General features: G+C 38.8%; 1 protein-coding gene and 2 pseudogenes across 3 annotated transcripts; 2 read left to right on the forward strand and 1 right to left on the reverse strand.

The window, feature by feature from the left end:
- Positions 1-8,485: 8,485 nt before the first annotated feature.
- Positions 8,486-9,499, forward strand: LOC309865221 (trace amine-associated receptor 5; the record flags this gene model as incomplete). The annotated part of the gene is made up of 1 exon (XM_082731444.1): positions 8,486-9,499. The coding sequence occupies one exon, from the start codon at positions 8,486-8,488 to the stop codon at positions 9,497-9,499; it is 1,014 nt and encodes a 337-aa protein (XP_082587570.1).
- Positions 9,500-13,956: 4,457 nt separating this feature from the next.
- Positions 13,957-14,967, reverse strand: LOC309864122 (trace amine-associated receptor 6 pseudogene; annotated as a pseudogene). Its single transcript has one exon. The product of its transcript is annotated as a trace amine-associated receptor 6 pseudogene (transcript).
- A 3,117-nt stretch (positions 14,968-18,084) lies between these two features.
- LOC309864123 (trace amine-associated receptor 6 pseudogene) lies at positions 18,085-24,172 on the forward strand (annotated as a pseudogene). Its single transcript has 2 exons — positions 18,085-18,189; positions 23,256-24,172. The product of its transcript is annotated as a trace amine-associated receptor 6 pseudogene (transcript).
- The last annotated feature ends 1,214 nt before the right edge of the window (positions 24,173-25,386 follow it).

Raw genomic sequence — 25,386 nt, forward strand, 5'->3', positions numbered from 1 at the left:
CCAAAGGCATCAAGTCTGTCGACGTCCAACTTGGCCTTACTTTGTATTGTCACATTTAGTCATTCTCCTGGGGTTCCCACTTTTCTGAAGGTATCACTGGCCCCCAGTAACCCATTCGTCTATTTGCCCTACCTGGGGGCATCTCACCCTCCCCTTCCACTTGGTTTGTCCTTGGGGAGAGGTATAACTGGAAAGGGGCAAGAAGGAATCATCTGCATCCTGGAAATAGTCTATGTCTCTTCTGGATTATGGCTGTACAGATGTATATGTATTTAAAATCTCATAAGCTATATGCTTGATATTTGTGTACTTACTGGGTGTGTTGTACCACAATAAAAGATTTACTAAGAATTTTAAAACAAAAAAAAAAATTAACAACATATTTTAAGTGGGAATCACAAAGCTATGGTGATAAATGCCTTAGTTTGCTAATCACTTAAAATACTACAAATACTGAAAATGACCAATATACAAAGATTCCCTTTAAACTGAACATAAACTATGTTAATACTATGGATTTGAATGACTGCATTTCTCTAATTCAGAGACTTCATGAGCCTGAGTTATAAGGGTTTTTAAATTCTGCTACAGCTAGTTAAATTTTAATTAGTATGTTTGGATAGCATAAAGAAAAATAAGATAAAGAAAACTTATTTAAGAATATTTTTTTAATATATTTTTTTAAATATGAGAATATTTTATTCTTATTTTTATTTTTAATTTTTTTTTCTTGTAAACATCGGAGGAGGAGACACAGTTATTTGATCTCCACACTCACTGGCAGCCACACTGGGTTAATCTAAGTCTTTCTTAAGATTATTGTTATATCTTAGAGGAGTGGGAGAGCGAGCTTGAGTACACTGGGAACCTAGATTATTGAGCATGTGAGTGATGTGAATGTGAAGGGGAGAAGGAAGCAGACAGGCGCAGCTACTCTCTTTTTTCCCTTTTTTTTATTTCCTTGTTTTTGTTGGTGGTTCTGACTTAAACCTCTTTCCAAAAGGATTGATGTGAGTTTTGTGATATTTTGATTAAAGTCTTTTTTATATGAAGCATGAATTAAAAAAGAGTTTAGGCATATATTTTTTCTTTCTCCCAATATGTAATGTGTGTATATATATATATATACCCATATATATGGAGAGAGAACATGTGTATAAACATATAGGTGGTATTTCCACCTCTTTGAGTGCCTGTGTGTCCATACTAATTATTCACCAAGCTTGATCTTCATTCACAAACTGAAGTTCCTGCCCTACCCCACAGTTCTAAGATAATACTTACTGCCTCAAATGTCTCTTCACGTGTCTTTCTGTCTTTCTCTTCTTTCTACCCCATAAACTTATTTTGTCCTTTACAATCTTCTTTTCACCATTCACACCATCACCCTGTCTCTCTAATTTGGTGGTTCTTCTCCACCAGGGACAGATTTGCCTCTTGTGGACCTTTGGCAATGTCAGGAGACATTTTTGGTTTTCGCAGTCAGGGAGGAAGTGCTACTGACATCTAGAAGGTAGAGCTGAGGAATACGGCTCAACTGTCTACAATGCACAGAGCAGCCCCCACAAAAAAAGGTTATCTGGCCCCAAACTTCAAGAGTTCCACGGTTGAGAAGCCCTGCTATAACCTTAGCTAAGCGCAAAGCCTCAATATTCCTATCTATGTACACTTCTTTCAAATATATTTATTTCCAGCTATATTATTTCTTCCAAACTTTGAGTTTCTCATTTCTTATTACCAGTGAAGTATCTTTCTGAATGCTCCATCAAGATCTCAAACTCTACGTATCCAGAATCCTGCCTCTGTGCGCACCTTACTGCCCCAAACCTGATTCTCTGATTCCTGCTTTGTATCAGAGTTGAATGTACACAGGTGTGTTGGTTCCTCACTAGACTAGAAGCTTCTTTTGTATGACGCTGTACCTTTCTATTTTCCATTTTTTGTATCCTACAGGGTCTGGTATGGTTCCTTTTCCATAAAAATCTTTGAACATGTTCACTGGATAACAGAAACATAGAAGCTCTGAAGAAAATGAGAATAACTCAAATTCACAGAAATAAACAAGTATAAGGTTAGATAAGTGGGGACTCCTTCTCTTGGGAGAGAAGATGGAAGAAAGAGCCTATTTATAAAGAAGAAACTGAACTGAATTTAATTCCTGTTCTTTTTGGTCATATGTGCACAATATTCTATTAGGGAACGTGGGGACAGGGCCAACAGAGGTGCTTAGAGGAAAATGACTTACTGACTCAGAAACATTTGCAACCTTTAAAATGAAGCTTTCATGCTCATAGAGTGAGCTCCCTGAGAATAGAGATAAGATCTTCCTCTAACTCCCCATGTCCTCCATGTTATTTGTTATGTTCCACAAATAAGTGAAACCATACGATAATTCCCTTCCCTTACCTAGTGACTCACTAGCAAAAGTGCTTCATAGAATGATTTGGTCATATAGAAATATTGCTCACTATCTTGTAATGGCAGATTGGGAAATTTCTCAAATGCAGATATTCAACAAAAGGAGTCTTCCAGCCAAGTAGAATATATCTGCAAACTTAGAACTGTTTATATGCAGCTGATGCATTTTATTTATAACTTGGCCTACTTTTGCAGGAAGAAAGGTTACTTTTAAGAATGATAACCTTCAGACACTGATAAGTTAAAGACAAAACTTGTTACCATTAGCAGAGGTTTTAATGTTAAGTGCATTTTATTATAATAATTCTTATAGTAATATCAGAATATTTGGTTAAGCAAACCCCTCATTCTATGATCTGGCCAAATGACATCACACATCCAGGCAGGACATCTTAACCCTAGAAGTTTCTAGTGTTTCTATATATATTTATATAAATTTTAATATAATTATACATATATTATCATATAATACATATAATCATAGAATGATAGTAATTATGTAATTATACACATTTATATAATTATGTATGAAATTATTTATATTATTTTGTATAATTATGCATAAATTATATAAATATAATCATAAAATACATAATAAATATATGTAATATAATATATAATATACACATATATATACAACACAAATATGTAAATCTTAAATGCTATTGTGAACATTTTTGCTTTTTTGACTCTATCCTCACTGTAAACTATTTATTGGGAGTGATTCACTACTCCAAAACACATTTAATAGTATCTCTATCAGGTTGAGAATTTCCAATACTCTCTGGATCTACATATTCTGTTGAATATTAAGAACCTCCAGTGGAGCACCTGGGTGGTTCAGTTGACTGGGCATCTGCCTTGGACTTGGGTCATGGTCCCTGGAGCCTGGGATGGAGCCCCACATCAGGTTCCCTGCTCAGCGGGGAGTCTGCTTCTCCCTCTCTCTGCCCTTCTCCCTGCTTGTGTGCTCTCTTTTTCACTCTCTCTCAAATAAATAGATTTTTTTTTTAAAGTGTCTCCTGAGGACTGTATTTATTATTTGGTCATTTGAATATGGCATATTTAGGTCTTGAGATGTTTCAGCAAATTATTATTATTATCAAAGGACAGGATTTGAAATCAAAATTAGGTTTTGAGATGCTTAGTGGAGTATTGGTTTATTCTTTAATGGTTGTAGGAATACAGTCTTTCAGGAGGCAATTTCCTCTGCCCCTAATCCTGAAGGCAACATGCCAGAGGCTAGGGTACTCCTTCTGTTTGAAGAATCAAAGAAGCAGGAGGAGTTAGGCTGAGCAAGAACTCCTTCCTGCATCTGATGGGGTAATAGAGCACTGCAGGATGGCAGGAACGTTTTACCATCAACTTTCCATGATGAATCTTCCTTCCTCTTTAGGGATTCACAAGGTGGTTGAACTGCTAGAACCTAGGGACTGAACAGGAAGGGCAGCCCTTCACTCAGTACATAACTCATTTTGTCGTTTGCTCTCAGAATAGCATAAAACATGTGACAATATCAAGGAACTTGGATCTGAGGCCACGGGTCCTTTTTGTAGACCAGCATTTTCTTTTGCCCACTAAAAGCATAGCTAAACAGAGGAGAAATGAAAGAGTGAGTGGAAGCTTCTGTTGTAGTTATAATCACTCCTTACCTTCATGAAGAACTTTTGTCATGTACAAAAGATGCCCGTGAACATCAGCTCAATTATTACTCAAAACAACACCACAAGCTCTTCCCAAGTGGGAGGTGGCTATTCCTAGAAAAAGTGAATCATTCCATTTTTATTCCAAATCCAATGTTCCTCTTTCCAGAATGTATCTAGGTTGACTAGAGCAGCCATTATCTCAGGAGGACGATGGCTGCCATGGACACCGTGCTCTCTGTATTGAAAAACCACTCAGTTCAATAAACATGTACTGAGCATCTACTATGTGCCAAGGGCTACTTTGAGTGTTTGTGGTTCAGAGATGACTAAAACTGAAATCTTGGCTTCAAGGGAGTTACAGTCTAATATGAGAGACATAGCTACTTAATTACACAACATGGTAATATGTTCTGTGATAGAGCCAAGCACAATAAGCTATGGGAATATGGTAGAGGAAATTTTTGCCGAGCTTGGGGTAGAGGGAAAACTGTCAAAGCAATGTGTCATCAGATTGAACAAGGGAGCCATTTCCAACCCCTGAAATATCGAATCTTAGCATTCCCTATAACCCCTAGCTCAAACCCCAGTTCCTTTAAGAGATTATGCAACTTATCCAGTATTAGAAGATTCAAAGCCAGGTCTATCTCTTGATAAATCCCATGGTTTTTACTTCATCTACTGCTAACCTACGTTTTTCCTTTCATATGCATTTAATTGTTCTATGGATTACAGAGGGGCTACTAAAAACTGGAAAATTTATACTCCTTAAACAAATTGCTTCTTTCTTTCTTTCTTTCTTCCTTTCTTCCTTTCGAGGGAATTTTTTTTTTTTTACAATTCTTTCTGTTAAAAAAAAAAAGGAAAGAAATGAAAGAAAAATGAAATAAAAGAAAAGAAAGCCCTCACTTCCTCAGACCTTAGTCACCAACAGTGATTGCTGTTTTAGACTACAAAAACAAGCAGAGGCAATTCTTAAACACTTAGTAACTGCGTTTCCGTAACATTGCTGAAGATTTACATGTTCCTTGGAGATCATTGGTTTGATTTTTTTCTTTTTTAGAATATCACCTAGCTGCCTTTCTCTCTGCTGGACCAAAACTCGGTAGTTTATTTCAAGGGAGTCTGACATTGCTTCGGCGGGAAAACACTAATATTCCTGTTTTGTGGCCTAGACTAGTGGCTTTAGTGATATTAAAATAGCAAGACTAATTGTTAAAATCCTAAATCAAACAAAATTTTGGCTATCTCATAAATATTTCACTTACAGTTATTTCCTGTTTCTTAAAATAAATAGCCACTTTGAGGCAAGCAGGGGGAAAGGAGCATCCCTGAATCCTGAGATAAGCAAGAAAACCTAGAGGTTCTAGACTCCAATGACTTTTCCTCCTAGCTGTTATGTAACTGGAATGTATTTCTGAAAGTGAGTGGAAGAGGGGACGAGAGCCCTAAATTGGGAGGGTTGACACGGGGTCTGAAATAATATCCACTCACACTCTTGTCTGTCCAATTCTGCTTACTCTGACAGGTACTGTTCTTAATATTCATTCATCGTCATGATAAAACTGTGGTGTAGGTAGTGTACTATACTCAATTAATGGATGAGAAAACTGGGTGCAGAGAATTAGGTAATCTCTGATCTAGGGATCACAAAACTAGAAATAGTCTTTTTTTTTTAAGATTTTATTTATTTCTTTGACACAGCAGATCACAAGTTGGCAGAGAGGCAGGCAGAGAGAGAGAGAGAGGGAAAGCAGGCTCCCTGCTGAGCAGAGAGCCTGATGCGGAGCCCGATGTGGGGCTTGATCCCAGAACCCTGAGATCATGACCCGAGCCAAAAGCAGAGGCTTTAACCCACTCAGCCACCCAAGCGCCCCACTAGAAATAGTCATTTTAAATTCTGTATCTCCAAATTGACTTGTGATTCCATATTGCATTTCAGGTTTGATGTAATATATCCCCCCAAATAAACAAAACATTTTTTTTTAACAGAGAATTTCCTCCTTTAGGCCTTATTTTATTTGTAAGGAATTTGTCCTTATTTTTCACACACTCTTGGTCACATTAAACTTAGAACTGTAGGACTTCCTGGCTGATGGCCTATGGACTATGTCTTATAAACTGAGGGGTGTCATGGTTTGTGGTAATGCAGGATCCTTCCTGGTCTGATTATCAAGTTCTGGAGTCAGAAATCTGTTTTCGTGCACATGGACCTGGTACAAGGCAAATTTCCAGCAATCACTACTGGGTTTAGCCCAGGCTGTGTAGAGAGGGTAGAGATGCCTGCCAACTTTCTTCATTTTTTTTTTTTTCCATTTTCTTTACTTCTTTTTTTTTTTTTTTTTTTTTTTTTTTGACCTCTATACGTTCTATGAAAGGCTCTGCTGGCAGATGTAATCTCTTGTCACCTTTAGAATTATGTCATTTTTGCAATGTCATTTTGACTTATATTGTGTAATGATCTCTCTAAGGCCATAAAGAGGCATTTCATCCTCTGGAGGTTTGGTACCAAGAATCAGAGAGCAGACTATGTCACGGCCGGCGCGACAAGAGGGAGCAGGGTTGAAGGAGAGGAGAATGAAGAAAGGGAGTGTGGGGAACAGGAGGGACACAGGCAAACGTGTCAAGCAAGTGCCAAAGTCTATTTTGCAGAGTTCTGATTTACACCACACAGTAAGGGAATCACCTCCTGTACATCTGGTTCTAGTTTCTATTTTGGCCTGAGAGTAGCTGGCCATGCAGAGATATCAGACAGCCTTGACCTTCGTGGTTTAGACACTTAGGCCATAACTCAACATTCACAAAACACAGGAGCCTTATTAACTTAGTCTTGAGACTGCAGCTGCAATGGCAACAAGCCAAAGCTCACAAAGTTCTCATAACAATCAGCAGGGAGACACAGTGGCACTCTAGCTCGCCACCTGCGAAGGTCCTCGGTTGAAGAGGTTCCCAAGAACTGTTGCTCTGTTGGGTTAACCCCTTCTAGGCACAAGGCCCCCAACAAGAACATGGTTGAATATATTATTTTCCTTGATAATATCCATGTGAAGTAGGGACGTTTAAGTATAATTATAGGTACTCTTACCAATTAGGAGACAGAGGGATAAAGGGTATAAATCATGACCTAGGCAGTAACAGAACCAGAATCTAACTGCTGTGTTCAGGGCACTGTTTTATCTACTGTGATTTTTTTAACCAAGATAAAACCTAAGAGCTAAAAAAAAAAAAATCATGATGAATCCAATGTGGAGGTCACAAACCAAAGGGCTTATGATCAATTATTCTCAACTATTTTGTTGAAAAAAGTGTACACGAATAATCCTAAAGCAGAAGGGATATATGAAACTTACCAAAAATAAAACTAAACAACATATAAAAACCAGTGTCTTCAATTATCTCTAATTAATTGGCAGGATAAATGATCCTGTCCCAAGTAGGAGCCTCAAGCTCCTGACACTTGTGAGTAGTGCAAACTAGGTCCCTTGGTGCTCCTCTAGCCCTCATTTGTGTGACATACACACTGAGGACTGGTTTCTATCTGGAGTATAAAATCATATCCTGATTGCACATCTGTCCTCTTTGCTGCTAGGAGAGAATTCTACATACCTATGTTCACCTGCTACAAGAAGGGCTTCTTCTGAGGAAGTGATTCTGATTCCTACCTATGTAAGCAGCTTAGAAACGTTGAATTCATTTTTATTAGAACTTGTTTAAAATTTCACAGGTTAGTGTTAAGATAGAAGAAATACTTTTTCAAACCACATAGTTCTTTAGAGATGTATAAACAATGTGTGTTCTCTTTAAGAATTGTGCAGCAGCAGAACTGAAATCGGGTCATTTTCTACTCTTTTAATTATTTGCATTTTGAATTATTTTCTTGGGAAAGTGGACATGTAATTAAAAAGCTTAAGCTGTTGAATTACTGTCATTTTATTTAAGTCTTGAAGGGAGGAGCCAGAAGTTACTCCTTCCCCAAGTGATGATTTGTTACAAAGAATGAATTCTTCCTTTGGTTCAGACTTACAGCTTAAAGTCTCACTTTACACTTGACAATGGGTGAGCTTATCAAAATGGTAGAGACACCCTCTCAATAATTGTATAACACCTACTGTGACATTGCCTGTTTTGTCTTTGTGGGAACATTTAGCTTACATTCTTCTTCTTTTTCCTTGAAGATATAGTCTACACTCTTTTTCTACACTCTTTTCAAAAGTGCCCAGTCAGACAAAACAGAGTTGGCATAGAAATGACTCTTAGGAGATCTTAAATCCCACATTGCTTTGATTTTTGGAGCACATTTTATTCAGTACAGCAGGAAATTGCACTAGGTTCCAAACTGCTCTTCAGTTTCTCCTCTATGTCTTTTTTTGGGGGGTGGGACAGGTGGCCAGTTCCCAGAGAGAGAGGAAAAGAAGAAATCATAAATGAGCGCTGTCCTCATCCAAGGTGCTGAAGAACACTCCACAAAATTCTGCTACCAGATGAATGGGTCTTGCCCCAGGACAATCCATCCTCTGGACATTCGGTTGGCCATCTACCTGGCCTGTGCATCAGGCATGCTGATTACAGTCCTAGGAAATTTGTTTGTGGTGTTTGCTGTGTCCTACTTCAAAGTGCTTCACTCTCCCACCAACTTCTTGCTGCTCTCCCTGGCCCTGGCTGATATGTTTCTGGGTCTGCTAGTGCTGCCCCTCAGTACCGTTCGCTCAGTAGAGAGCTGCTGGTACTTTGGAGACTTCCTCTGCCGCCTGCATACCTACTTGGACACCCTCTTCTGCCTCACCTCCATCTTCCATCTCTGTTTCATTTCCATTGACCGCCACTGTGCCATCTGTGAGCCCCTGATCTATCCCTCCAAGTTCACGGTCAGAGTAGCCTTCAGGTACATCCTGGCAGGGTGGGGGATCCCAGCAGTTTACACTGCCTTCTTCCTCTACACAGATGTGGTAGAGAATGCACTCAGTCAGTGGCTGGAAGAGATGCCTTGTGTTGGCAGTTGCCAACTGCTATTCAATAAGTTTTGGGGCTGGCTAAACTTTCCTATGTTCTTTTTCCCCTGCCTCATCATGATCAGCTTGTATGTGAAGATTTTTGTGGTTGCCACAAGGCAGGCTCAACAGATCAACACCTTGAGCAAAAACCTGGCTGGGGCTACCAAACGTGAAAGAAAAGCTGCCAAGACTCTGGGCATCGCTGTGGGGATATACCTCTTGTGTTGGCTTCCCTTCACCATTGACACGCTGGTTGACAGCCTTCTTAACTTCATCACACCACCACTGATCTTTGACATCTTTATCTGGTTTGCTTATTTCAACTCAGCCTGCAACCCTATCATCTATGTTTTTTCCTACCGATGGTTCAGAAAGGCACTGAAACTCTGCCTGAGTGGGGAGATCTTCTCATCTCGGACACGCACTATTGATTTGTACCAAGAATGACTTCTTTAACTGAATGCAGGCAAGGAGTAGGAAGGATGAATGGTGCTGTGGCAGTGGGCTGTGTGGTGTCATGAGGTTGTGGACATGCTTCTTAGGACACCACGGTTTGAGTGGTGGGGAAAAACTTCTTAATTCCAAAAGAAATACAGTCCTTCTTTATTCAGAGTTTCTATAGGAGAGTGTAGGAAAGGAGAGAATGAAGTCAACCGAATATTCCTTGGATAAGTTAAAATTCTGTGAAAATATTGGGCTCCTTATTTGTTACTTCATTGAGACAGAGGAGATACAGAGGTGAAGGAAAAGAGCACAGAAGCTGGGATTTCTGAGTCCTCTCCTGGTCCTGCCATCTGCCAGTGCCAGGTGAGACTATTTTGGCAATCTTTGAATTCCTTTGTATCTCACGGAGTTTCAGCTAGAAAATTAAGGTTTCACACTGTTTGTTCTCTAATGTCTCCTGAAGCTCAAATATTGTGTAATTTACTTTTCAGCAATGTTACTTGCATCCTAATTCACATCAGTTTTTATAGTCATAGTTAAGTGTTCAGACTGTTTCTTTTTTATAATGTTCCCTTTAGAATCCCTGTCTTTGTGGAATCCCACTACTAAACAGGATTGTAAGCCGGATTAGCCCATTTCAATGATTACTGTGTAAACGTATTATATTCTTAAATGGATATCTCCTCCCTTTCCTTTAATAATTGAAACTTGGAAATAGTGGACGATTTTATAAAGTGATAATGATCCACATCTCGTCACTGTAATCTTTCTGCCTTTTTAAAATCATGTAAGTTAGACCTACTATCTTTCCAGGGACACCAGTACATGATTTTCTTTGGAAAAACAAGTACCTATCCCACATGCTTGCTCAGCATTGAACCAAGTGTTTCTTACAAGCTGTTACTAGTAAAGGCACTGACATATTTTATGTACATTTTGCTTCTGTCTTCTTCCTAAATCTTTTCCAACAGGTCTCTAGTAATTCCCACATTTCTTACTGAATGCTTTTCAAATTAATAATTGCTTGTTTGGAAAACTTATTTGTAAATTAATTTGAGGTCTCTGAAGTACAAATAATATGGATAGATGTAACATAGATATAAACATAAGCCAATCAATCTCATAAATAAAGAAGTAATGTTTTAGTTTGTCTTTGAAGTTAGCTGAAATGAATTTATTTTACTCCATTTCTTTCTTTCTGGATAGAAAGATAACTTCTATTGACTTTATTGTCTTTATAATTAAAAATTATTTATTGTAAACATATTTTTAAAGCCTAATTTTTCTTTGGAAGTAATTATTCTTTCCTTTCCAATTAACTGAAGTATTATCACGTAGCTAAATGAAAACAGAATTCTAAATTAAAACTCATCGTAATATACATAATTTTGAGACATTAAGGGACACATGTCTTAGATATAGGAATAAATAAAATTAAAAGGGATAAATCAGTCATTATTTTTAAAAACATAGTTTCCTCTGCCTAGAAATAAATCCACAGTTCTTCTCAATCCACTGTACATGGCACTGCATGTCCTAGAAGAACACTCAGCTATATCATAAGTTGCAACTTCACATAAATTTTTTTAAGGTTTTATTTATTTATTTGACAGATATTATAAGTTGGCAGAGAGGCAGGCAGAGAGAGAGAGGAAGAGAAGCAGGCTTCCTGCTAAGCAGAGATCCTGATGCAGGGCTCCATCCCAGGACCCTGAGATCATGATCTGAGCCAAAGGCAGAGGCTTAACTCACTGAGCCATCCAGGAGCCCTGCAAACAAATTTTTTTAAATGCAGACTTAAACAATGGTAGGCAGGTTTTTGTTGAAACAGGACTTTACAGAGTCTTTAATATGTCATGCCTTATGTTATTCTCCAAGAGCAGGATACAGTATGCAGTAACTCCAAAACATTGTTGATGCAGAAAATTATTTTCCCTGGAGAACTTTATAGGATGACTGTCTGATAAAGCCTCATTTGGGAAATGTTGGCTCGGAAGACAGTAAGAATTAGAGTCAAACCCTGAGCAGAGGAGTAAGAATGTCTCCACATCGAAATGGAAGGTGTCTGGGGGTATGACGGCCGAGGAAAGGTGGAAGATCTTGAATGCCAACCTCAGGAAGGTCAAAAGGGTGACTATTCCCTTGGTAACTGTTTAGTTATTTTATCTCCATATTTCGTGAACACTCTGTACCTTCTCAGTTTCTTTGGTCATGCTATTCCTTCAGCCTGAAAATCCTTTTTCATCATTTGCCTCCTGCAAAAAACTCTTCTTAATCTCTTAAGGCCCAGCTTAAATGCTACTCCTTTAATACGTCTCCCTATTCTTCCAAGCGAGATGTCAATTCTCCTTTCTTCTGTGTTCCTCGAATACATCTTTTCTTTCTTTTTTTTTTTTTTAGATATTTATTTATTTATTTGAAAGACAGAGAGTGAGATTGAGAGAGAGAGAGCAGGAGTGGGGAGAGAGAAGCAGACTCCCGGCTGACCAGGGAGGCCAATGTGGAGCTTGATCCCAGGACCCTGAGATGAAGGCAGACACTTAACCATCTGAGCCACCCAGGCACCCCTCAAAGGCATCTTTTATCATTTAAACCTTTATGAATTCCAAGCCGTAATTGTCAGTAGATCAGTTTTTCTTTACAAGATTTTCTAAGGTTTTTGTTCTGTATTCCTGAAAAACTGAACCCAGAATACTAGGTCTTCAAAGATATTAGTGAAACGGATCAGTGAATTAGTCAATATAAGGATTAATGCCCATTGTCCTCACGTAACTGTTTACCCTATATTTTAAAAATAAACTTTTTATTATTTTAGAATAGTTTTAAATTTATAAGAAAGTTGCAGAGACTGTACAGATAGTTCCTATGTCCTGTCCCCCATTTCTCTTATTATTAACATTTTAAATTAGTATCATACATGTCTTACGATTAATGAACCAACATTGTTGTGTTATTTTTAATGTATCAATAAAAAGTCCATACATGATTCAGATTTCTTCAGGTTTCCCTGCTGTCCTTCCTCTGTTCCGACTTCCCATTTATGACTCTACATTTAGTTGTTATGTCTCCTTGGGCTCCTCTAGACCCTGACAGTTTCTTTTATTCCCCCTCTCTTTGATGACCTTGATGGTTTTGAGGAGACCTGGTCAGATATTTTGTAGGACAGTCCTCAGCAAGGGTTTATCTGAAGACTTTCTCCTAATTACATAGGGATTATAGGGGTTTTCTTTGGGAGAAGGACCATAGAAATAACATGCCGTTCTCATCACATCATGACAAGGACACTCTGCTATCAACATGACTTGTCAGTATTGATACTGACCTTAATCTAGCTGAGCTAGTGTTTGTCCCTCTAAAATTTTCTGCAGCTAACAACATTGCTTCTTTCCAGAGTTCCAGATTCTTAAAGATAAAGGTAGGATCCCATTGCCTGTTTCTGTGTAATCCAGCACTGCTTTGGTGCAATGTGGGCACGAGGTTCATCATTCATACATGAAAAAAAAAGATGAGTATGTGAATGTTTTTATTGATGTATATTTCACTTATCTCCCCAAACTAGCAAACTTTTTGTTGAAATTAAGTTTTGCTACAGAAAAAAAGAACAAGAGACTGCTTTCAGAAGAGAATCTCCCCCAATGAAAAGTTATATTTAATATGTTTGAACAGAATAGCATAGAGTTCCCTGCATGCCAACCATTTACATAGTTTGCACGGTAATAACAGCAGCAAAAAGAGCAGACAAATAATCACCCAAGCATCATTTGGGGAAGTACAATGGCTTTTGCTTCCCGCACTGCTGGAGGAAATAATTACACAGGATAAGAGTAATTCATTTGGCAATCACAACAGCCGGGTCAGGATGGAGTCTATGTTTGTGGATGTCCTCCAACCCCCAAGAGATCTCTCCTGATTCTGAATCAGACAAGGTGTCTGTGTTACTCTACACGCAATTTATAGATAAATACTTCAGATCTCTCTCCTCAGACATTAAACACAATACATTTAACTGCTCCCCCCCCCCAAAAAAGCCATTTTTTCCCCAAAAGCCTCCCTTGGGAAATTAACCAAAGCAAAAGAAAGCAAGAACCTTCTGAAGGCAAGGTTTTGAGAGAGTGAAAAACTTTGTAAGACAAAGTTTTGGTGCTTGGGACAGAAACTTGGCCCAAGTCCATGAATTAAATGAATTAAAAGAAATGAGGGAGGAAAGTATATTTAGGAAGTGGGATATGCTGAGCTCTGAAATAATTAGCAAATAAAAATTTAACATTTATTAGGAAATTGCACGCTTTTGGAAAAATGACAATGAAGTGCACATCTTAACATGACTGGAAACACATTGATCTACCCTTTTAAATTTGAAGAATAATTTGTTTTCTCCTCATGAATAGTCCTATTTGATTTTTAAAATTCATTTCATTTGGAAATTGTAAAGATTTCTTTAACTTCTTCAGTCCAACTGCTTACATTTGTTTGGACAACACATTTATGGTGGCTGAACTGTCCTTGAAAGCCCAACCACTCACAATAACTTTGATGTCTTTCCTGAATCATGGGTAAAATAAAGCATAACTCAAAAGATTCATGGATGAATCATAATAAGCACACCAACAGCAAATCTCATAAATACAGGCGGGGGTCATGAAGTCCATACAGGCATCAATGAATGAGTCAATACTATATAGTAACCATGAAATTATAAATGCTATCACCATGATACGAAGGGTTATAGTGGCTTTTCTCTCTCTTAGCCACTCTGGATTTATAACTGTTGTCTTGCCTCCAAGTATGTTCAATCTTTTTAGCCTGTCATCTAGCCACAAGAAAAAGATTGCTAGAGAGAATTGCCATATTAAGAGTAGGTATGAAGAAGGCTAGAAAATCTATTAACACCCAGTTTTGATATATAACTGTCTGACACCCTCCTACACAGTTGAGGGCACTAGAGAGTCCCTCCAGCCCATCATCACAGACACCTGTGTAGAACACAGCCCCGCTGTAGACAAGGGGCAGGGTCCAGGAGACGCTGACGCACATCCCTGACCCAGATGACGTGAACTTGCTAGGACAGACCAGAGGGTCAGTAACAGCAATGCGCCTGTCCAGGGAGAGGAAACCTAAGTGGAAGAGAGAACAGTAACCAAATGCCACATCACAGCACGTGTGGAAGGGACAGAAACTTGGCCCAAAGCACCAGCAGCTCTGCACAGACCTGACTGCTCTGAAGGGTGTGACAGTCACACCCTGGAAGTCAGCAGAGGCCAGAGAGGCGAGGAGAACCTTGGTTTTATATGCAGGATGGAAATCAGCACGAGGAGATTTCCAAACACAGCCAGCACAGCTCCAGAGCCTAACAGTGCATAGAGCATTAGCCGGGGTCCCGGTGAGCAGGGAACTTTTAGGCAGGATGGGGTCACGTTCTGGTCTCGAGCTGCTCGGCTGTAGAGAGGGATGAGTCGGTGCTCACGGTGCATATGGAAAATTCTGTCCTTGATTTTCACAAAGATGTAGGATTCCACTTTTCAATACATCTGAGAAAAAGATCTATAAGGATGCCTAAGAAAATTATCAGAGAATATCTCTATTATATTCTTCAATTTTCCATTTTTATTATAAATCTTCAATGATTTCTATAGCAAAATTAAAATTATATAATGCAAGATTACTGAGGGGTTCATTTCAGTTAACAAAGAGCTGGCTCTCTTAATTTGATAAAATTTCCTTTTAATAAAAAAATTTCCCTTTAATCATAAACACCTTTATTTTTTGTCTTTAGCATTTCTCTTCACAAAGACTCTAATATGGGATGTAACTGTGTGGTTCAAGGATCACTTTTTCTCATCTTTATCTCTATATTGTCTGACCTACATTGCTGACTAAGACATGCAGTCCTTCCAGAGAAATAAATGCCATCAATGGGAAAATTTCTTTGGAATCCCTATAGTAAGATGTGAACTTGGAAGATTATTTTCAGCAGTGGTTTTCAGGAAAGTCATTCTACAAAACAATTCTTTATATTAAATTACCTTAGCCATTATGGTTTTGGGGCCAAAGATTACTTAGTGCATAGACTTAAATCTTCCCCCATTCTCAATCCTGACTTGGCCACCTTATTAGGTTTCTGTTATAGAAACACAAAAGAGTTCAGCTTTTTTTTTTTTTTTTTTTTGTCCCGGTAAGAATTATTTTTGCATCTGCCCTGGCTACCAACAAGTAGAAAATGTCACATACCTTGAGGACATTTTGAGATTGATGAAATACATTACAAAGAAAGTATTAAAAAACAACATGGTATTTAGAGTCATGACCATGACCCTGTAAGAGTATTGATTAAAGAGTTGAAATGGAGTCTCAGAAGTCACTGCTGATTTCAGAAATACCAAAAGACTGTGATGAAATGTGTTCAGAAGAGTTCTACATAATATTTTTCATTAAGCAGGCAGATATAGGAATGCCTGGGTGGCTCAGTCAGTTAAGCATCTGTCTGCCTTCAGGTCAGGTCATGATTCTAGGATGCTACTCAGTGGGAAGCCTGTGTCTCCCTCTCCCTCTGCATGCCACTCCCCCTGTCTGTGTCACTCTCTATCAAATAAATAAATAAAATCTTTAAACAAATAAATAGGTAATGCAGAGTGATCAGCAGGAAAACAAAAGAAACAAACAAACAAACAGAAACCAATATGGGCTTTTAGATTGTGTTGACAGCCAGGAGGTGACTTAGAAAGAGGAGAAGCAAGGAAGGTGATTTTAAACATCTCCAATCTCAGGTTGGATTTTTTTTTTTTTTTAATGTAATGTTTCCCTAGCAAGAAAAAGAAGGTTGAGTTGGGTACCTAAGCGCCAACCAGGGCACACAGAGATCTCTGGCTGGGGCACCTGTTTTGAAAGACTGAACTTCCCAGCAGGGCTGGAAGGAGCACTTTCCTTCCTGGAGGGGGATGTTGTGGAGTCTGCACCTTAGAGGAAGGGAAATATAGACAGACTTCCAAGAACACTCACAGATGCTGTTGTGGAATTTCCTGGAGTTTGGATGCCACCCTGGAGGAAAAGGAGCAGAATCCCTAAATTTACTGAGATCTATGTCTTGTTCCTGGTGGGATATGAGCCTCTAAGCAAGATTTAAGAATACTGCAGAAAAATAAATCGCATTGTAGCATGCCTGAGTAAGCGGTAGCTAAAATTTGTGCTCGTCACCGTATATATGTATATCTTATGTCCTCTCCCCTCCCACACACTGACCTCTGCACAAATCCACACTACGTGGGAAAATCATCTTAACCTTGTGTCCATTTCTCCCATATCTCATGCTGCTCCCCACACAGCACCTGTCCCACAACCACGCTCCAGATCCCTACCAGCACCCTGCGCTCCCCATCTCCATGCCTTAGCACTCTCTGCCTGGATATTCTGTTTTTACAGTAAGTTTCTCTCCTTAACCTACTCGATGTATTTTAAGTCCATCTCCTTGGTGAATTTACCCCAAATACACTTGGATAAAACTCAATATCATTATCATTAACACCTAAAACAAATAACTGACAAACTTGAATTCTGAAGTCAACAAAAATGCCTTTCAAAATTGAAATGGGAAACGAAAATATCATTAGATAAACAAAAACTTAGAATCTTCATTGCCAGCATAGCTGCACCAAAAGAAAAACTTGAGGGAGTTCTCAAGGCAGAAAAATCTAATCCCAGAGGAAACACGGCAATGTGGGAAGTAATGTGGTGTGCCATAGTGTCAATATTGGAAAAATAAAAGGAAGGCTAAATTTAAAAACAAACATCTTTTTTACTTAAATTGCATGCAGAATTAAAATAAGTGATAGTGGTATCCAAAAAGTTGGCAAAAGTAGATGGAGTATAAAATTCTAGGTAAACTTTTGCATTGCCTTGAATTAGGAAAACTCTTAACTTATTGGAGAATTTAATTAATGAGGGATACATATTAAAACTCTAGGATTCCAACAGAATAATGTAATTAATTCCAATTTATAATTTCATGGGAGAAAAAGTGAATAATAAAAAAATCTAAAATTAGTCAAAAGAGGTAAAAGAGCAAATGTAAAGAATAAAAAAAAAAAAAAGATGGGATCGGGAGAGAGACCAACCATAAGAGACTCTTAATCTCACAAAAAAAACTGAGCGTTGCCCAGAGAGGGGGGCACGTAGGGAGAGGGTCGTGAGGTTATGGACACTGGGGAGAGTATGTGCTATGGTGAGTGCTATAAAGTGTGTAAGCCTGATGATTCACACACCTGTACCCCTGGGGAAAATAAAACATTACATGTTAATATAAAAAAATGAAAAAATACTAAGATAGCTGATTTAAACCCAAATGCACCAATTATATCAAATATGTAAGAATACTCATTCAAATTGGTAATAAACTTATTGGACTGGATTTTAAAATTCAGCTATAAAATCCTTTCTTAATTTTACCCTCTCTCTTTTGGAGAGACTTCAAACAATATAACTGGTCAAGAACTAAAGGACAGTTTATTAACATAAATGTATTTTCAGGATGAGCCTCAACTTAAAATTAAGGTATTTATGAGATACTGGGAGTTTTTCATGTATTAAGATGTGGAATGGGGTGTGTCAATACATCAAATTTGAAAAAAGGCATTGCTCGGATTCAATCATTGCTTAGAGTGAGCTTCTCCAAGCTTCTGCTACAAACACTTGCTGACATGGTAAAGCGAGGTCCCATTTCTACTGCTGATTCTGCCCACTTCTCTGCTTTGCTACTTTTCTATTGCCCGATCTTCTGAGAGGAATTTTTTGGTGTTTTCACCTTTCATGCTCACCTCTCTGTTACTTTCATTGCTCATTTTCTTCTTCCTATTCTCTCATAATGTCACGTGCTGTTGGTCTTCCCCTAGATCGCTGTTTTCTTCACTTTCATTCCAACATCTCCTTTTGCTGGAGTTACTTTCTTCAGTCTCCTCATCCCTCTGCTTCATGCTTTCGCAAGGAGATCAGTTTCTCTTGTTCACCAGGGCTCTTCCAACAGCGAGAGAATCAGATGTTAAATTCAGATCTGGCCCAAGCCTCAAGTCTGATGTTTAGGGGATAGTCTCCTTTGGGCATTTCTCCACTGTGGAACTGATCATGACAAAATGATATATTTATAACAATAACTATCTTTTCAACGTGATTCCTTCCATGTGCTATGTCACTTCACTTCTTCAAGTGAAGAAGTGAGAACAGTTGCCTGTCATGACCTATGAATATTATCACTGTCAATTATAATGCAAACTTACAATGTCACATATTTATGGGGGAAGATGATGTATTCAAAAAATCGTGTTTGGACACTTAGCTATCTATTTAGGGGGAAAAAAAAAGAGTTGTATTCTTCTTCTGCAAACACATGTGACTGGATATACATATTCCTCTGGGACAGATCTGAGTGTAAAACGAAACCATAAAAATTTAAAAGAAACCATTCAATATGTTCATAGTTTCTCATAGAAAATATTGGTAGACTAACTATAGATTTTTAATTTCCCTATAATAAAGAAGTTCAGAAAAGGTAAACTTGAAAAAAAACTCTTTAGAACATCTAGTGTATTCTAATTGACTTAGGTGAAATTAGGATGAAAAAGATTTTTTTTTTTCCCCCAAGCGCTTGAGCCTCCAAAGCCCAGGCCCTATTCAGAAAAGAAAGAGCCAATAGTCAGTAGATTTGAGAAAGTTATGGGCACTATCAAAACTTCCCTTTTTCCGGAATAAAGGGAGAAAAGGACCATAATAACCGAGAAAATAGTGAGGATCTCTGAGGCAGGAGCACCCCTTCTCTCCCTCTCTCTGCTCTGGGCTGATGGAAGAAAAGTAACTGATACGCCAGTGTGGTTGGTTGAATAATGGCCCCTTGAAAGAGATCCACATCCTAATACTTGGAATCTATCACTGTTAATCCTCTTTGGAAAAATAGGTCTTTGCAGATGTGATTAAATTAAGACTCTTGAGATTAAGGAATTATCCAGGATTATCTGGATGGGCTCTAAATGCCGTGCAAGTATCCTTATAAGAAAGAGGCACAGGGAGATGACACACACATACAGAGGAGAAGGCAGTGGGATCATACAGGCAGAGGGTGGAACAATGGGACCAGAAACTAGAAGAGGCTAGGATGCATTCTCCCCTAGACCTCCAGAGGGAGTGAGACCATGTAGGCACCTTGATTTTGGTTCAGGAGAATAGATTCTGTATTTCTGGCCTCCAGAATTCTAAGGGAATAAATCTGTGTTGTGTTAACCCATCAAGTCTGCGGTAATTTGTTACTGTGGCAATAAGATTCTAATATAGTCAGGTAGGTTGAAGGAGACCTTCAAGGGACCTGTAATGGAAATACATTCTCCTTCCCCTGTGCAGAACTCACAGGGCAGAGAGGTGCCATAGGTTGCTGAACCCCACCAAATGTTGCTCGGCCTGTGATGCCGCAGTATAGCTAGATTCTTCTGAGAAGCCCACTGGAACTGACTGATAAAAGTAAGAGCTACAGCTGGGGGAGCATGTAACTCTTGATCCTGGGGTTGTGAGTTTGAGCCCTGTGTAGAGTTTACTTATGAATAAAATCTTTAAAAAAAAAAAAAAGTAAGAGCCAAAGAGCTTTACTGGCAGGTACGAGGGATGACTGTTCAGTCATTCTTCCAGGGTCCGGAGACCAGGGTCCAGAGACCCAGCAGGCCATCTCACTAGACATCAGTGCGGGAGGTTGGTCACTCAGACCAGATCACTCCATAGAGTCACTGTTGATGCCTGGTTAACTCAGAGGGGGATGGTCGAAAAAACTCAGATAAACGGAAAGGAAGTTTCTATCACCTGGAGGTTAAGGGCATGACCCAGACATCAAGTTCATTTGTATCTGTAGAACATAGAGGAATAGCACACAAGATCTGGAGCTAAATTGCTGGGATGCAAACCCCCAGTTCATCCTTTACTAGATGTTGAATAATCCTAGTTAAGTGATTAACATCTAATGTGTTAGTAAAATAGGGATAATAATCATGCTGACTTTGTGGGGTTTTCTTGCCTGTGATGATTTAATGATTTAATATATATAAAACACCTAGATAGAGCAGGTGCTCAAAAGTTGTTTGCTACTGTTAAAATGATAGTTGCCTTAAGGATAAGGCAACTGAATCCATGCCCCATAACTCACAGAAGATAGTGGGGTTTTCTGAAATTTCTCTTATGTTTTAGGAAGCATTTCTACAAAACAAACTATTAAAAGCCATAGCATTAAAAAAAAATAACATAAAGCGATGACCCAAATTCTAAAAATATTTGCATTAAAAATATCCGGTAAGGGGGCACTTGGGTGGCTCAGTGGGTTAAAGCCTCTGCCTTCAGCTCAGGCCATGGTCTCAGGGTCCTGGAATAAAGCCCCATGTTGGGCTCTCTGCTCAGTGGGGAGCCTGCTTCCTCCTCTCTCTCTGCTTGCCTCTCTGCCTGCTTGTGATCTCTGTCTGTCACATAAATAAATAAAATCTTTAAAAAATATATATATATCCGGTAGGGGTTCCGCGGTTCATTAGTTGAGAAGTAACTTGTTGACTCTGATGAGAAAGAGTGTGAGAGGACACTTCAGAATGCTTCCAGTTTCCTGGGCAGACACAGGGCAATCAGCTGAGGCTAAGGGGAGGGGAGGAATGGAGGGAGGAAAAGAAAACTAGGAGAACATGAGAGCCTACTCTGACAGGACTCAAATCTCTGTGTCTTAGCTGAGGACACTGGAGAAGAAGGGGATTGATACATAGATCTAAGACCCCCAGCCACTCTCCTAATTTCAATAAAATGGAACGTTTTCGTGGAGGTACAGGAGAGACTGACGAGGGTGCACTGGCTGTGAATCTGAAGAGGGCAGAGCAGCATGTCCCCTACTGAGCCCCATGGGATTGGGCTGGAGCACCTGTGAGTGACTGCCAGGTGTGCGGACTAGGTGGGGGATTGGTAAGCATGACATTCAGAGGTTAGGGTCCTGTGAAAATCCTTTTTTTCCGTGATGAGATAGATGGCCATTTCATTCTAGAAGACACCCACAAAGACAATCCCAATCTATTCCTGTGGAAGTGGGGCAGACTACATAGTCCCTTGGAATTTAGATGCAGCCCTGGGAGAGAAGAGTGGGAGCCTCACACTGACTGAACTTATGTCTATTGTACCCCATGACAGGCGGCTCATGGGAGATTTAATGGTCAGTTACAGAAAGATCAAGAAAATTGCCTTCTGCAGTAGTTGAGATCTTTACCTGCTAATAAATATGTTTTCTCTATCTCCATGCATGAGTCAGAGCATAAAATCTACAATAAGTATTGGGCTGTCCGAAACTGTGTACAGTTTTTGAAATTTTCCCTGTTCTTGACCTAATACCTTACATTCCTCCTTCTAAACCTGGCCCTAAGTTTATATCCTCAGTGAATTCTATTTATTCATCCCAGTTATATTAGTATTGATGTCATTTTTCACTTGGCACTTTTTACATGTGTTAATTTTAACTTGGAGCACAATGAATTATTACTGTTTTATGTCTGTCTGTCATACTAACATGGATACTCCCTTGAGGGCAGGAGATCTTTCTTGTTTATTTTTGTATCTTCAAGACCCTGATACAAAGTAATGCTTAATAAATAAACATAAATAATGCACACGTGAATAAGACTTTCTGCAGAGACCTTTATACATACAGAACATTTCTTGATTTTTATTTTGTTAAAAATGTTTAGTAGTGTATAATTGCTGAATTTTATGTAATTTTTTTGCATTCCTCAGATATGTTAAAATGGTGAGTTATGCTATTTTACTTTCTTACGTTAAAGCAAAAGTACATTTTTTGCATAGACTCCAATCATGATATATTGTCTTTTTATATATTTCTAGGTTTGGTTTGTTGACCTTTTGTTTAGAACTTTTGCATTTTTTTAATATAAGTGAGGTATCCTTTTCTTCATGTTTTCCACATGGTCACTGTTAGGTTTTAGAATCGTGGCTACTCTAAGTCAAAATATGAATTTTAAGTGGAGATTATGAAATATAAATATCTTCTCTCTGTTCACATCTGGCACTACAGGAACCACACTTGATTTAGGATGACTTGAGAGAAGGGATCTGGCTGTGCTTCTTGGGAGTTTCACCATTAACATCACAAACAGTCTTGGCGGGGGTGGGGGTGGTAGTAAAAAGTAACTAATAAAAAACAAATCACACACTTAGGACTAACTGGCAAAGAGGCATATCCCGTGTATCAAGACCAGGTAATAAAAGATGTTTGATAAGTTGCAAGCCAGAAAGTCTTCTGTGGCAAAAGCAAATCTGCTACAGACCTACTTGAAGTAAGATTCTTACTGGATTTAGAAAAATTGGTTCAATTACACACTAAAGAGTAAAAATAAAAATGATAGTGATTAATAACAACTAGGATTTCTTGAACTTTTAAATCAAATATATTACTTCATATGTTCAGAGATAATATGACTATGTGACGGGCCATGGAGATACTATCTGGTCACTGTAACAGAGGTAGGCAGTTGTAAACAACCTTTCCTCTGCCTTCAGGAAATAGGAAATGCTCTATTTGGTGTGATTGACCGAGGGCACAACTTCTCTATGTTTACCTGCTGTTTGCGGCAGCAGTGGGGGCATCAACTCGTCCCCCCTGCAGCCAAGCAGCTCCGCTACCAGAACATGACCCCATCCTGCCTGAAAGCTCCCTGCTCGCCTGGATTCCTGCTGGTACTCTACACACTCTACACAGTTTGGCTCGGGGCTGTTGCTGGCTGTGTTTGGAAACCTCCTGGTGATGATTTCCATCCTGCATTTCAAACCAAGGTTCTCCTCGCCTCTCTGGCTTCTGCTGACTTCCAGGTGGGGGTGACCGTCACACCCTTCAGAGCAGTCAGGTCCATGCAAGAGCTGCTGTTACTTCGGGCCAAGTTTCTGTCCCTTCTACACGTGCTGCGTTGTGGCATTTGGTTACACACGTGCTGCGTTGTGGCATTTGGTTACTCTTCTCTTTTCCACTTGTGTCTCCTCTCCATCAACAGGTGCATAGCTTTCTGGTCAATCCTAGCAAGTTCACGGTGTGTGGGTCAGGGATGTGCGTCAGTGTCCTGGACCCTGCCCCTTGTCTACAGTGGGGCCGTGTTCTACACAAGTGTCTGCGATGATGAGCTGGATGGACTCTCTAGTGCCCTCAACTGTGTAGGAGGGTGTCAGACAGTTGTAAGTCAATTTTGGATTCTGATATATTTGCTGGTTTTTTTTCACACCTCGTTTGTTACGATGATTCTGTACAGTAGTATTTTTCTTGGGGCCAGAAAACAGGCTACAAAGATTGAAAACATTAGTAGCAAAGCGGAAGGCTCAGGGACATACAAAGCCAGAATGAGTAAGAGAGAGAGAGAGGAAAGCCACTAAAACCCTGGTATCACAGTGATAGCGTTTTTGATCTCGTAATTACCGTGTATCATTGACTCATTTATTGATTCTCTTGGGGGAGTCATAACACCTTCATACGTTTATGAGATACTTTGCTGGCTCTGTTATTATCACTCTCCTGTAAATCCTTTGATTTATGCTTCACCTTACCCTTGGTTTAGGAGAGCAATAAAACACATTATAAGTGGCCAAGTATTAATAGACAGTTCATCAACCATAAGTTTGTTTTCTTAATGAAGCAAAATTTCAAATTGAGGAATTTGTCACTATATAAGAATTTCCTAATAACTGTGGCATGAACCACAGGCATGAAAATGATACATTCACCTGGGGATGAGAAATGGGACCTCAACTTCAGTAGTACAACCTTTATGTTTTTAGGTGAAGTGAACATCTTTAAGCACTTGAAGGGGATATGTTTATTTAAAAATGGCTGACATAAGTCATATTTTCTAGTTTCCTCAAATCCGTGTGCTTCCTGACTTTAATTATTAATTATTTTCCTTTTTCAGGCCTCCCTTTAGGCTTTTCTTTGGGTCACCTCAAAGATTGTGTAGATCTGTGAAGTTTCACGGCTCCTGTCTTTCTGGCCTCTGTGTACTTGACTTCCATTTTAAGCAGCCTGTTTCTTGGAGTCCAAACTTTCTGTAGCTCTTGAAGTTCTCTAAGGCTGATTTCAGGCTCAGAACTGGATTCATATTTTATATTTGGGGGGATGTTTTGTTGAATAACCATGAGCAGATGGTACAATTTCCACACCAGTGATTGTCCTTCTATGTGATTGTTTTTTCACCTTCCCAAGTGTGTGGTTTCACCTTCCAGCCATTATGGAGGGCAATTTTCTGTTATTTTGTTTTCTATAAACACTATCCAAAGTGTGTACATTGTTGATGACAAAAATAACAATGCATTGCAAGTTATGGAGAAAGGATGGCCCACTCAAGAAGTGTTGGTGTGGCATACAGCTTTTTCGAAAAGTATTGTTAAGCATTCCTCATATCATAAGTGAAAACAAAACTCATATTTCTACATGTTAAAAAACTAATAACTTCAGAATTTTTCAGTGAAAGAGTTATGACCAAAAACCTATTATAAATTCATGCACTCAATTTAATTTTTTTTTTTTCTAAATTCAAAAGAAACAAAGCCTAGGTAAGGAAAAACAAAAACGTTAACTTGGAAACATATTGGCAACATACATGGTGAAAGGAGGGTTAGTAGATTTAAAAATAGAAAGTCCTCTTACAAAATAGTAAAACAAAGATTAACACCTGACTAGACATATGAATAGGATTTCACAGAGAAAAATACACAATGCCTAATAAATACATGAAAATGTAAATTTATAATTAATTTTTAAATGCTAATGAGAATGTGATGGAGTATCATATATCAAATTGGCAAATATTAGAAGTTTCAATAATACCCAGCATTAGAGCGTGGGAAAT

The sequence above is a fragment of the Mustela nivalis genome, assembly GCF_964662115.1.
Source record: "Mustela nivalis genome assembly, chromosome: 5".
Taxonomy (NCBI): Eukaryota; Metazoa; Chordata; class Mammalia; order Carnivora; family Mustelidae; genus Mustela; species Mustela nivalis.